Raw genomic sequence first — 12,674 nt, forward strand, 5'->3', positions numbered from 1 at the left:
ATAGAGATGAAACTTATAGAAAAGGCCAAAAAGCCGCGACAGCAGCAGAAATGAAAAAGGGGAACGCACGTCACGCCAATCTGTTACTTCACACGAGATTTGAATTAATAATCAGATATTTTATCACAGTCACCAACGACTTGGTCTCGCCCTCTCGCGCTTTGTGGATATAATGTTGAAGATGACTTATTACCTTATGTCCTTATTTGTTCGACATTTCTACGTAACCTTGACTTTTGTAACCGCTTCAATGGAAAACTAACCGCGATAACAGATTGCTTGCATCAAAATACGTCTTGAAATAAATGTTTGGCTATGTCATAGCCTATCTTAGATATTGATCAGCTTACGAATATTTTGATATGGATTTACGAATATGAGGATAGTTAGCATTTTATGTTTAAATAGGGCTTTTTAATCGGTTTAAGATAACCACTGAAGTTTTAAAAAAAAATTACAATTCAAATGACGTTAAACGTCATATTTGACGTTGGAAAAATTTGACGTTTGACGGTTTTTTTTTGACGTGCTGCTTTTCGATTGACGATGACGTTTGTCTTAACGTCAAACGCCACGAAAGTCAATTGACGTTCCAAACATTCCAAAAAACACATTCCAACAAACATTCCAAACGAAACGTCTATTCTGCTCATTTTTAACATACGACATCGAGTGACATTTCGTCCTTGATTCGTTTAGTTTGCATATCTCGATCAAGAATCTAAAAATTGGAGGAGTCATCCAGTGAAGTTACTCCCACATTGTTCCAGTTTCTGCCACGCCCTGCTAAAAGCTACTGCCACCTTATTTATACACTGATGTGCAAAAAGGAATAATTAAAAACAAAACGACACATTTTCATTCTTTGTCAAAGAAGAGTCGGACCTATAAAAGAAGGGACAGACTCCTGAATTTCCATCACACACTCGACTACGACGACAGTTCAGTAAGTAAGAAGTTCGATAGTCCAAATAAAATGTCGATCGCAACTATGACCAACTTAATAAAGGTAAAGTATTCTTTAAATTGTTTGCATTTGTGTTAATAAAGTCACTGCGTATTAATAGGCTACCAACATTTTATTGTGTGTGTATATAATAACTTGAACCAATATTAAATTTTGTGTATGAAATGTGTTGGATTATTTAGTGTATTTTGGTCCTGTCTGGTCTGATGGCCTCTTCCGCCTCGGTCCAGCTGCCATCCAGCATCAATGGCTTCCTTCCACCCTCCCCTTTTTATTTTTACAATCCTGCAACACTCCCGACCCTCAACTCCCCAACCTCCAAACAGGACATAACCTATCACGATTATCCTACATCGACGCTGTTAGGATCGCACGTTGTATTCCTTACAACATGCCTGAAGGATTTAAAAGGTAAATTTAAATTTAAAAATATAGAAAATATGCAACAATAAAGCAAGTTAGGTACGTAAATTTCAGATTCGAACCAAAAATTGGCACAAACGTCAAAACTTTTGGAAGAAATAAAAAATACATCGACGAATTCTGCCGGCATTGAAAATGTTAAGAATGAGCTGAACGGTAATAGGATTAGCCTATGATATAGCAAAATATGTTGAATTAATTAATACTGTGAGTCATTTTGCAGATACGAAACACCAATTGAAAGAAGCCACCGCCGTGATTGGAATTTTTAGGAATGATCTGAAAGATATGGCCACTATGACTTACAATAACTAAACTATTCAAAAATAATTTATACTCTTGACATTCAGCAAACAATCAACGTTTGACTGAAGCCACTATCGTAATTGAAACTTTAAAAAATGATCTGAAGGGTAATATTATTTTCATTATGGCTTGCACTAAATAAATGATTTAATTATTTACTCTGACATTCAGGAAATACCCAACGTTTGGGGGAAATGGCGAAACAATTTTCTAGTAATTATATTAAATTACAAAACTACCCATAGTGGACAAATTTCAATAAACTTTCATTTTAATGATTTACAGCAACTACTCAAACGTTGGTCGATTCCAACACAAAAGTTGATACCCTAACATCAACGTCGAATGGTAATCAATTTAATTTGATAGTATGCTTAAAAGCAATGAATTAAAACATTAATTCGTATTCACAAATTATGTTGCAGATATGAAACAACGTTTGACTGAAACCACTACCGTAATTGAAACTTTAAAAAATGATCTGAACGGTAACACTGTTAAAACGGTTACTAACTTTTCGGGGTTGCCAACCACGAAAAAAACGGAACGCCCCCGAAATTTTCGTATGTAGCCTAAATTTTCGTGGTTATTGGCACGAAGTCCGCTGTTCTCACCAAAACCCCAAAATTTTGGTAGTTGTAAGCCCCTAAAATACATGGTTAAGACTGAACACAAAAAGTAAATCAACGGCAACGCTGAATTAGTGATCGTTCTTACTTCTTCCAGAAACAAAGTTCCGAGTTGTTCGTGTTCGAATGGCGGCTAATCTACGTTATGGTAGTAATACATTTTTCTAAGTCTACAAAAAGTGTGTTTGTTGAATTAATCAATTGTTCAATTAATAGGTCTTATGACATTGTCTTGATAACCATGTTGAAGAAAAAGATAAGAGAAATGATCTAGAGAAAATGTGTCAAGTCCTGCAGCATAAAAGCACTGAACCGACTTTGTCTCGTGTGTTTCAACTATTTTTTTCAGAAACTTAACGAATTTTTGTTAAAGATAATTGACTAATGACAGTTTATTGTAATTTAGATGGTGAATCTGTACAGTTGGATGACAGTGATGGGCAGCATGTCTCTAATCAAACTTTCCCCGTTAACACAAGACAGTTTGAATGACTCAATTCTTCTATGTAAAAATTGCCATTGATGAGGAAGTAAGCCATCTACAGAACTTTTATCGATAATTGACTAATGATATTTTATTGTAATTTAGATGGTGAATCTGTACAGTTGGATGACAGTGATGGGCAGCATGTCTCTAATCAAACTTTCCCCGCTAACACAAGACAGAGTTTGAATGACTCAATTCTGCTATGTACAAATTGCCATTGATGAGGAAGTAAGCCATCTACAGAACATTTATCGATAGTTGACTAAGGATATTTTATTGTAATTTAGATGGTGAAACTCAACAATTGGATGACAGTGATGGGCAGCCTATCTAATCAAGCTTTCCCCATTGTTAACACAAGAAAGAGTTTGTACGACTCAATTCTGCTACATACAAATTGCCATTGATAAGAGAGTTAAGCCATCTACAGAAAGGTTCCAACTCTATTGAAGAACAAACCTTCACCACACCCTGATTTGTTTTGTTGTGGATAGAATGTTTTCGAAGTATCCAAAGTCAAGTTAGGACAAGAAAGACTAGTAAACAAACGTGAGTATGCTGTAATATATACAACACTGTACTTCATTTAATTTTTGAATTTCTTTCTTCGATTTTAGAGAGGAGAGCCTGGTGACGTCACGGAAATCTGCCAAACGTTCGTAGAGAACTGGTTGGCTTATCCACCGTTGATCCTTAAGTATGCAGTGAAGGCGAAGAAGACAATTGATGCTGTGAGTCGAAGACCAGCTTATTGCAAAGTGTAAAAGTGCTAACTGTTAGTATCTAATTGTGTTTTTGTCATTCTACACTGTGGCTTCGAAGTTGTATGAAATAAAACGTTATTAACTCGATTTTGAAACTCTTCATTTATTGTTTGACAACTCTCGCTTAATTCATATTATTAAGGGTATATAAAGCTATAATTTAGATCCTATAAATTGACGTTAAATTCTCCAAAAAATTGGTACCAACAACCACGAATTTTTCGTTGTGGTTTATTATACGACTTTTTCGTATTGAACAACCACGAATCTCCGACTATTAATTTTTGGGAGCTACAACCACGAAAAAGTCGTGAAATGTTTTAACAGTGAAAACTTACGGATTACGTCATCTAGTGTGAATCGCCATTTTAATTAAACAATTTTTTATATAGTTGTTAAACAAGATGTTCAAAGTTCAAAGTCCAAAATCGGAGATTTAACAACGGAATTGACAAGTACGCCAATCCCAGTTTAAAGATTTTTACCTTTAACTAAGCATGAAAATATTTGGTAGAGAGTACAGCCGCCTCATCCATCGGCAAAATGCCCGGATCATGCGGAGACCTCCAGCGAATTGGCCACAACAAGAGCGGATTGTTTTCCATCATGGATAGCAACAAAATCGTGAACGTCTATTGCGATTTCACTAAACCATCAAACGATTCAGGTGCATTTCATTACAAAACAAAAAAACTTAGAGCATTTAACAATTTCTTATGAATGGTCTTTTCTTTCCCGCAACAAAGCAGCTTTGCAAAAATGGATCGGATATACGGACGTGAAATCCCTGCCCACCTATTTCTACGTTCAGAAAAGAAGCGGTTTCTCGACCTTGGGAGTTCCGATTCCATTTGAAATCGAGAGACTCAACATCGGTGGAGCCATGAATATAAAAACAGGGAAATTCACAGCACCACGCAAAGGAGTCTATTTCTTTGCCTTCAGCGGAGTTAGCATTGCAGATAGACCTGGTCATTTTGATTTGGGTTTGATGGTGAATGGTGTTCAAATCGGGAGAGCCGAGTGTGCTTCCACTACCGGCGGTGCTGATTGGGAAACTCTTACGCTGCAGTCCACGATCGAACTCAAAATGGGAGATCTAGTTTGGTTGCAGATCATAGGCTCGCATTGGGCTTATCTGCAAGACAACAGTGAAGGTCAATTTACTCACTTCTCTGGTTGGTTGCTGCAGGAAGATCTTTCACCGTAGTTGAACTCCCATTTTCTTACATTGAATTTTGGTTGTGGTGTAGGGGCCTACGGTATACCTTTCATGATAGAAATAAAACTTGGGGGATAAAAATGACTACAGCTATTTCATCTGATTTAATAACTGGTGGACAGTAAAATAATATAGGATTTCCAAAGCGGAGAAAACGAAACAATTCTGAAACATTGAATCATTTAAAGTACGAGTCGACTTCCTATCCACCTAACGATAAATTCATGCAGTCGCGAGCAGCGCACGTTTGACAGGAGCACATAAAACCTCGATGAAAGCGTAAATAAAAATAATTGAATTCCTTGAGGCATCCTACCTTAATGAGATAGTGGTTGGTTTCTGCGTGCTGATTCCCACGGCCTGGACTACTCGATCCTGATGGACCAAATTGCGTGCTCTCAACAGCAGACGATTTTTCATGGCAAGAGATGGTAACCAACGCCACCTAGCGGTAGAAAATTCAAACTCTTCGGAGCGGGAGAAAACCTCAAATCAAATTAGATTCGTCGTCTCGTTGATTGTTATAATTTCACAGTTCGTACAGAAGCTAGATTCAAGCACCACAGAGAGGGAATGTTCGTGTTGATTTTAATTCGTTTCGATTATTATTTTGTAATGTGAGTTGATTTTAATTTTCATTGAAAAATACTTAAGACAAGCATCACTAAATTACAATGAAACTTATCAACACTCAACAGTCGGAGGCATCCCAAGGCCTCCATTTCAGAAATAAAATCTTTTCAACTTAAAAAAGGGTCGTAAAAAGGAAAGCCTTTTGAACGAAATGGAAAGAAGCTTGACGAGTAAGAATGATTTTTTTTTCTTTTGGTGACGACGTAAAATGGGAACACGTTTATGGCCACGATACGGCGGATTTTGTCTAGACGTGGCAACAATAAACAAACGGCCAAAAAAATGGATTTTTCATGACACAGGATGACAGGAAAACCACTTCTTGGCGCTTTCCGTTTACATATTATCATCTTTAGCGCAGATGGGAGTGCGCTAATCTTCTTAGAATAAGAATTCTTGGAATTAAATTCTTAGAAGAATATTAAGAGATTGATAAAAAAAGGTGTATAAGACGGGTTGCAAAGCAACCGCACGTCACTGTAGGTCAATCACTAGTGCAAGTTTTTAGCTCAAAAAAATAAAGAGAAAAGAATTGAACGAACACGTAACAGGGAAATGTCGAAATATTTCCCAATTGCCAAACGTGAATGAAACCACCAACAAATGAGAGGAAATAAATATTAAAAAGGACGACGGGTTTCGGGTTAGACTCTCCTGTCTGGTAAGAAAAGAGATAAGAGATCGGAAACCTTTCTCTTTTCTAAATGTTTTTCCATGTTGCCGTTTTGAATATAAGCTCGGGGACAAAAGTGGAGACGATTTACAAAATTCACGTTAGCTCATCCCAATACACCTTGGTTACAGGGTGAAATATAATATAATGCTTTGTTTTTATTTTTACCATGCCCAAACGAATTGCATTTGAGGACAGCCCTAAGGGAAATGTCTGTGTATAGGTTATCGGGCGAAGTTTTTTTGCAGTTCCATGTGTGTTGGCATAGCTTTGAAAGAAGAAGTCGTCGCCTTATTTGGTCAACAGCAACGATAGACAGACGCTATTATAAACTCCGTTTCGTCACTTCCTTCTCCTGCCGCATTTAACCGCAAAAGTCGTAAAAACTTTCCACATGGTTATTTCGGGAGCGGTGCCATGTTCTTTCTTTAAGGGGGGCGTGCTGCTAGACAATTTCAAAAAGAAAGACAAACTGCAACATTTCTACTCTCAACATCAGTTGGGCTAATAACATCTTCGTGACAATAGCGCCAGCTTTGCTCTCTCAGCGTTCAAGGAAACCACGTTAGCCGAAAGAAGGTTTTCTCGAACGAAACAACGTGAATCAAGAACTCATTGTCACGGCGATTGGAAAATTATTTGGTGCCAAGTCCCGGCAAAAGTTGCTCTTCGTGCCCTGTGCTGAAAACAAACTATAAGTGGATCACGAAATCTCGGAAGCTGCGACGGACTTGCTTTCGTTTTTCCCATTTGTGGGGGAGTATTTTGGTGCCTCACATCGCACAAGTGCTGGAACCCACTGCGCGAAAGGTAAGCAAATACATTGACAACCGAGAAAGGAAAATTCATTTTAGTTTTGAAAACTTTAGTGCATCAAAACTTAGCATGGCGGCATCGGAGAAATTAGCTGAATTGATCCAAGATGTCTATTCATATTTTGGTAGCGAGTACAAGCAAAAGTTGCTTTTCGTGCCCGACGCCGATAACAAACCTGACGTGCACGAAATATCGGAAGCTGTGCTATTTCGTTTTTTATTGAATGAAGAAACTTTGAAAGAATTCAAAGGATCTGAAGTTATAATATCTGACAAGCTAGACGTTTTAAAAGACATAGACAAGAATTCGAAAATCGCTGAATTCGAAACCCACAAAAGCAGCATGGACATGATAACAAATTTAAAAGGACGTCTCGTTCACGTTTTCATCGTCTTCAAATCGACAAGTGAAACAGACGGAGACTATTGGTGGTCACTAGAAAAGGGCGTGGAATACATCTTCTTGCAACGATCCCGCAACAAAGAAAACGTCAAGGACAAGTGGAATGGTGTTCCGCGAAATGAAGTTGAGCCCATTGTTGAAAATTTGAAAGGAAAAGGTACGATTAAAGATCTTTTCGCTGTACTTTGGGCCCAAAAGATGATTCCAGAAAAGTACAACATCTTGAACTCAAACTGCCAGTCTTTCGTCACTTTCGTCAGTCAACAAATGACTCAAGAAGAATACGAATACAAGGGTATTATGATCCCAAAGTTCTCGTTCTCTCCTCCTCGTGGAAGTGGCCGGGACAAAAAAATGTTGGATTTAATCAACATCCTAAGGGGGAGTTCTGATTGGCCCCCTTTATTTATTGTAATTCAAATGGAAAATGCCGATCTGGTTGATAAAATGATCGACAGTGGCAAGTACGACATCAACGCCTTCTACGATAAACTTACTCCGCTCCACTTTGCGATCATGTTTTCGAAAACCAAAATGGTTCAACATCTTCTAAAACATCCAATGAATGCCGACCCAACGACGCACAATGCTTCCAGGAAGAACGTTCTTCATTTGGCGACCATGTACACAACGAAAGCAGAAATCTTCGATTTGCTACTGACTCATCTCAAAGTCAAGGTGGACGATGTAGACGAAGAAGGACGAACTGCTCTCCATTCGGCCGCTCGTGTATCTAACGTCGTCGCTGTTCGAAAATTAATCGAAAACGGAGCCAATCCCAACATAATCGACAACAACAGGATGTCTCCTCTTCACGTGGCAGCACAGGAAAGAGACAGTAATGCTATCATCGATCTTCTCCTGGAAGCTAAAAAAGTCAAAGGACTGGGCGATGTCAACGATCGAAATGAACGAGGAGAAACTGCACTCCATTACGCCGCCATAGCATCCAATGAAATCAAGGCCGAGCATTTGATCAGACATGGCGCAGATCCCAATTGTCGAAACAATTATGGCCATACTCCACTTCACATGGCTGCAGTCTGTGCAGAGAATTTGAAAATCATCTACTTGTTATTACTGAAAATTAAAAAAGAAGATATTGGACAGTATATAAACGACAAACAACTTATCCTTAACGCCATGCGTAACGTGCACGGGCTATCTGCAGAAATAGGAGTTCGGTTATTGGAAAAGGGCATAATAACTCCGAGTAAGCCTATAGTTGATAAGGCAACAGGCGTTAATACTCGCCGTTTTGTAGACAAAGGCGCCCATCCCTCAACTGATTTGCTTGGATTTTATCACAATCGCATAGCGGAGGCCGAGAATCCGCCGGAAATTGATGAAATTCTTAGAGAACACAAACTTGATATCAACGGCCACGATCAAAATGGGCTAACTCTTCTTTTAGTTGCAATCCTCGCCAATGACGTGGAGATGGCTCGATGCTTGCTGGAAAAAGGAGCCGATCCCGCCATACGTTACAAAAATTTCTTGACTCCATTTCATCTGGCATCGGCTATTGCTGAAGATTGCGATATTCTCAATTTACTTCTAGCAAACGAAAGAGTTGACATCAATGAAACGGCACCTACATCTGGAATGACTGCCCTCCATCTGTCAACTTATTTTTCCAACTTGATTGCCGTTTGCTTCCTCTTATCAAATGGAGCTAACCCCAACGTCGCTGATAAAGATGGAGCCACTCCACTTCATTGGGCGGCATGGTATGCCACAGACATGGAAATTGTCCAACTACTCATCAATCACCAAGCCACGAATGTCTACTGTATAGACAAAGGCGGATGTAGTGCGCTAGATTACGCAAGGGAAAACAAGAGACGAGGGATGGGGGAAGGAATTGCCAATCTGTTGAGAGAAAAAGGCGCCGTCGAAACCGAAAACGAACTGCCCAAAGGAAGCAATGAAATCTTAAAAAAACATATGCGTGTTTACAGCAATCGAATGTCCGACGAAGCTGAAACATTTTTAAGCGACGATACAATATCAACTGGGGAAAAATTCGATAGAATTTTTAAGGAATCTTTGATTTCAGCTATCAAAGATTCAGACGTAGAAAGCGTTAGTCTCCTATTGAAAAATGGAGCAAGTGCCCAGACATGGGGAGAAATAGGAGAGAAAGCGCTTCATTGGGCAGCAGCTTATGCAAAGACGACGGATGTCATCGACGCCATTCTGAAAACGGGTGAATTCGACATCAACGGAGTGGACAATAATGGATGGACACCACTCCATTGCGCAATTACGACCGAAAACATGACTACTGCTCGCTACTTGCTGGAAAAGGGAGCCGATCCCAATATTGCCAACAAGAACGGAGTCACCCCACTTCACTTTGCGGCCACTCGTGCAAAAGAAATTGAAACAATCAATCTACTCCTGGAAAATGAACTAGTCGATATCAATCAGATTGACAAAGATGGATGGACAGCTCTTCATTACGCAATCAAGGGCAAAAACGTGCAGATGGTTCGCTATTTACTGGAAAAAGGAGCCGATCCCACCATCTTTGACAACGATGGCTTCACTCCATTTCATTTGGCAGCACTAATTCTAACAGATTCCGCTGTTCTCGGTCTCATGCTGTTGGGAAACGAAAAAAAGATTGAGATTGACGAAAGAAACAAAAATGGACACACTGCCCTCCATCTGGTAATTATGTCACATAACGTGGATGCCGCTGACTTCCTGTTATCTAACGGAGCCAATCCAAACGCTGCTAATCAACACGGGTTCACTCCACTTCATTTTGCAGTCTATTTTGCAAGCGATATGGACATTGTCAAACTACTCGTCAATCACAAAGACACGAATGTCAACTATTTAGACAACAAAGGAAACGATGCGCTACATTACGCAATGATCAACGGGCACGGGTGCGGCAGGGCAATTGCTAAACTTTTGAAACGAAAAGGAGTCGTGGAAGAAATAATAGGTCAAGACGATTTGCTTGACGAATGTAAAGGGGGAGATGGCAACAACGACAGTATGGTCAAGGAAGTTCCAAACGAGGCAATCGTACATCCAGATGTAGAATTGCATCGCATACTGATTGAAATTGGAATAGATGCTTGCAAAACGACGCCGTTATTGAAAGTAGGAGGGGGAATAAATAATCTTCATCACGTTTTATCGAGTTGTTTAAAGGTGTGGGAATCGATTAATATAAACGCGATCGAAATACTTGACGTCATTCTGGCAAGTGCTGGCGAGTTCGACATCAATATTCGAGACGAAGAAGGCATGACACCTCTTCATTACGCAATAACTGAAAATACCGTGGAGATGGTTCGCTACTTGCTGAAAAAAGGAGCCGATCCCACCATACGCAACAATGAGGGCAACAATTCATTTCATTTAGCAGTACTATTTCTAACGGACACCGATGTTCTCGATCTCATGTTGGGAAACGAAAACAAGATTGAGATTGACGAAAGGAACAAAAAAGGAAAGACTGCCCTGCACATGGCAGTCATGGATTCCAACACAGCTGCAGCAAAATTTCTTTTATCAAATGGAGCAAACCCAAACGTCGCTGATGAACATGGAGTCACTCCACTTCATGTGGCGGCCAAATATGCCAAAGGCATGGACATTGTCGAGTTACTCTTGAATCGTCATGGCGTTGATGTCAATTGCTTCGACAATTTGGGATATAATGCGCTAGCTTACGCAAAGTACAACGATCACGGGCTGAGCGAAGCCATAGGCAATCTGTTGAGGGCAAAAATGGACGCGAGCGCAGAAGGAAGCAACTACAAACCGAAGAACATTGCGGCATGGGTTGATTCGGACATGGAAACGATTCGCTTCTTGATAGAAAACGGACAAGATGTTAGCGCGATGACATGGGGAGAAAACGGAGCGAACGCACTTCACCTGGCGGCAGCGTATGCAAAGACGACGGATCTCATCGACATAATACTGGTTAGTAGACAATGCAACATCAACAGTGTTGACAGCGACGGAAGGACACCTCTCCATTACGCAATCAAGAGACCCGACCCTGTTACGATCAATGCTCGTCGTCTGATCAAAATGGGAGCCGACCCCGGTATCGCTGATAAGAATGGAGTCACACCTCTTCACATGGCGGCGAGAAATGCAGAAACGATGGATCTCATTGAAATCCTCCTCAATACCGGAACGTTGGACGTGAATTGTGTCGACAAACAAGGACGGACTCCTCTCGATTGTGCTAGAGGCAACAAACACGGACTAGGCGAGAAGATTATCAATCGCCTAAGGGAATAGAAATGGAATCCCTACGAAACTTGTAGTTTCCCAAATTAAAATTTCTAAATTGTATTTGCTGTTGCTTTTTTCTAAATTAGTAGTTAACCTCCGTGATAAAAGCCTGAATTCTAATGCTGCAATAACCTCAATAATTTTCTTTTAAAAATAATTCAACTCGTTTCCGTTTCCGTTGACTTGCACTAGGTTAGGGGATGAACAGCTTAATAGAGCGAAAGGAAATAATCAATTTGCTCGGATATGCTTACACAGCAAAAAATGGACGATTAAGACGATCGTATTCTGGGTATAAATTACGCTTCGTTTAGCCGCTTGACATCTCGACACTCCCAATGCTTGTGCATCCAACGTGACTGTCGCCGATCACTTAATAGAGACAACGGAGCCAAAATTCCAACAATTTTAACACAAACGGTATTTCTCCTCTTCATGTGGATGCCCGCGCCGCCACCGCATTCAATGCGAAATCACGGCCAAACATTTGATTAACATAAGCGTTTAGATCCCGATCATCAAGACAAAATGACCTCACTCCACTTGACGTGGCTGCATTCTTTACAAAGGCCATGCAAATCGTCGACTGATGATTAGGCCTACTCAATGTTCAAGATGAAGACATTGACCAGCACGAAACGACACAGCACTTTTTACTTTAAGAAGCAGCCAATATAGACACGGGATAAACGATCTTGATTGGTTAGTGGAAATAGGAACTGCCAGAATCACTCGCCTGAAGAAATGATGCGAAAAGTAATGATAATATGAATGTAATATCCTTCTTCCTAACTCTTATCAGAAATGTTGAGAATTGGTGGCTGTACACTCACTTCCATAAATAACTTTACAGGCGAAAGCGCAAAACAACGCACCTGTGTTGGCTACAGTGGTGTACAGCCTTTGTTGTTTGTAATCGAGAGGGAAGGGTTAGATTTTTCTCAATGTAAGAAAAGAGAATTTTGGTTAAAGCCAACATTGGTGCGTTGTTTCGCGCTTTTGCCTGTAAAGTTATTTATGGAAGTGAGTGTACAATTTAAACAAAAAATTATTAAATGAATTTTTCTTATCGCCACTTAT

At 39.9% G+C, this 12,674-nt stretch overlaps 3 protein-coding genes across 9 annotated transcripts in view; 2 read left to right on the forward strand and 1 right to left on the reverse strand.

The window, feature by feature from the left end:
- The window catches only part of LOC124315387, a 48,905-nt gene extending 44,026 nt beyond the window's left edge, over positions 1–4,879 (forward strand). For 2 of the 6 annotated variants that reach the window (XM_046781041.1, XM_046781049.1), the window contains exons 11-13: positions 3,969–4,031; positions 4,091–4,243; positions 4,326–4,879. In XM_046781041.1, the coding sequence (XP_046636997.1) occupies positions 3,969–4,031; positions 4,091–4,243; positions 4,326–4,786 (677 nt within the window). In that variant the 3' untranslated portion in view covers positions 4,787–4,879. Of the gene's footprint in view, positions 1–939; positions 1,010–1,149; positions 1,379–1,444; positions 1,547–1,613; positions 1,677–1,740; positions 1,804–1,867; positions 1,910–1,981; positions 2,045–2,121; positions 2,185–3,968; positions 4,032–4,090; positions 4,244–4,325 lie in introns of those variants that run through there. The other 4 variants (XM_046781059.1, XM_046781067.1, XM_046781075.1 and 1 more) reach the window with 4 other exon arrangements.
- LOC124318172 overlaps positions 1–12,674 on the reverse strand; it is a 61,503-nt gene that overhangs the window by 7,730 nt on the left and 41,099 nt on the right. The window lies entirely within an intron of this gene.
- LOC124320769 (serine/threonine-protein phosphatase 6 regulatory ankyrin repeat subunit A-like) lies at positions 6,990–11,600 on the forward strand. Its single transcript, XM_046783665.1, has one exon. The coding sequence runs from the start codon at positions 6,990–6,992 to the stop codon at positions 11,598–11,600; it is 4,611 nt and encodes a 1,536-aa protein (XP_046639621.1).

This window comes from Daphnia pulicaria, chromosome 1 (assembly GCF_021234035.1).
Source record: "Daphnia pulicaria isolate SC F1-1A chromosome 1, SC_F0-13Bv2, whole genome shotgun sequence".
Lineage (NCBI taxonomy): Eukaryota > Metazoa > Arthropoda > Branchiopoda > Diplostraca > Daphniidae > Daphnia > Daphnia pulicaria.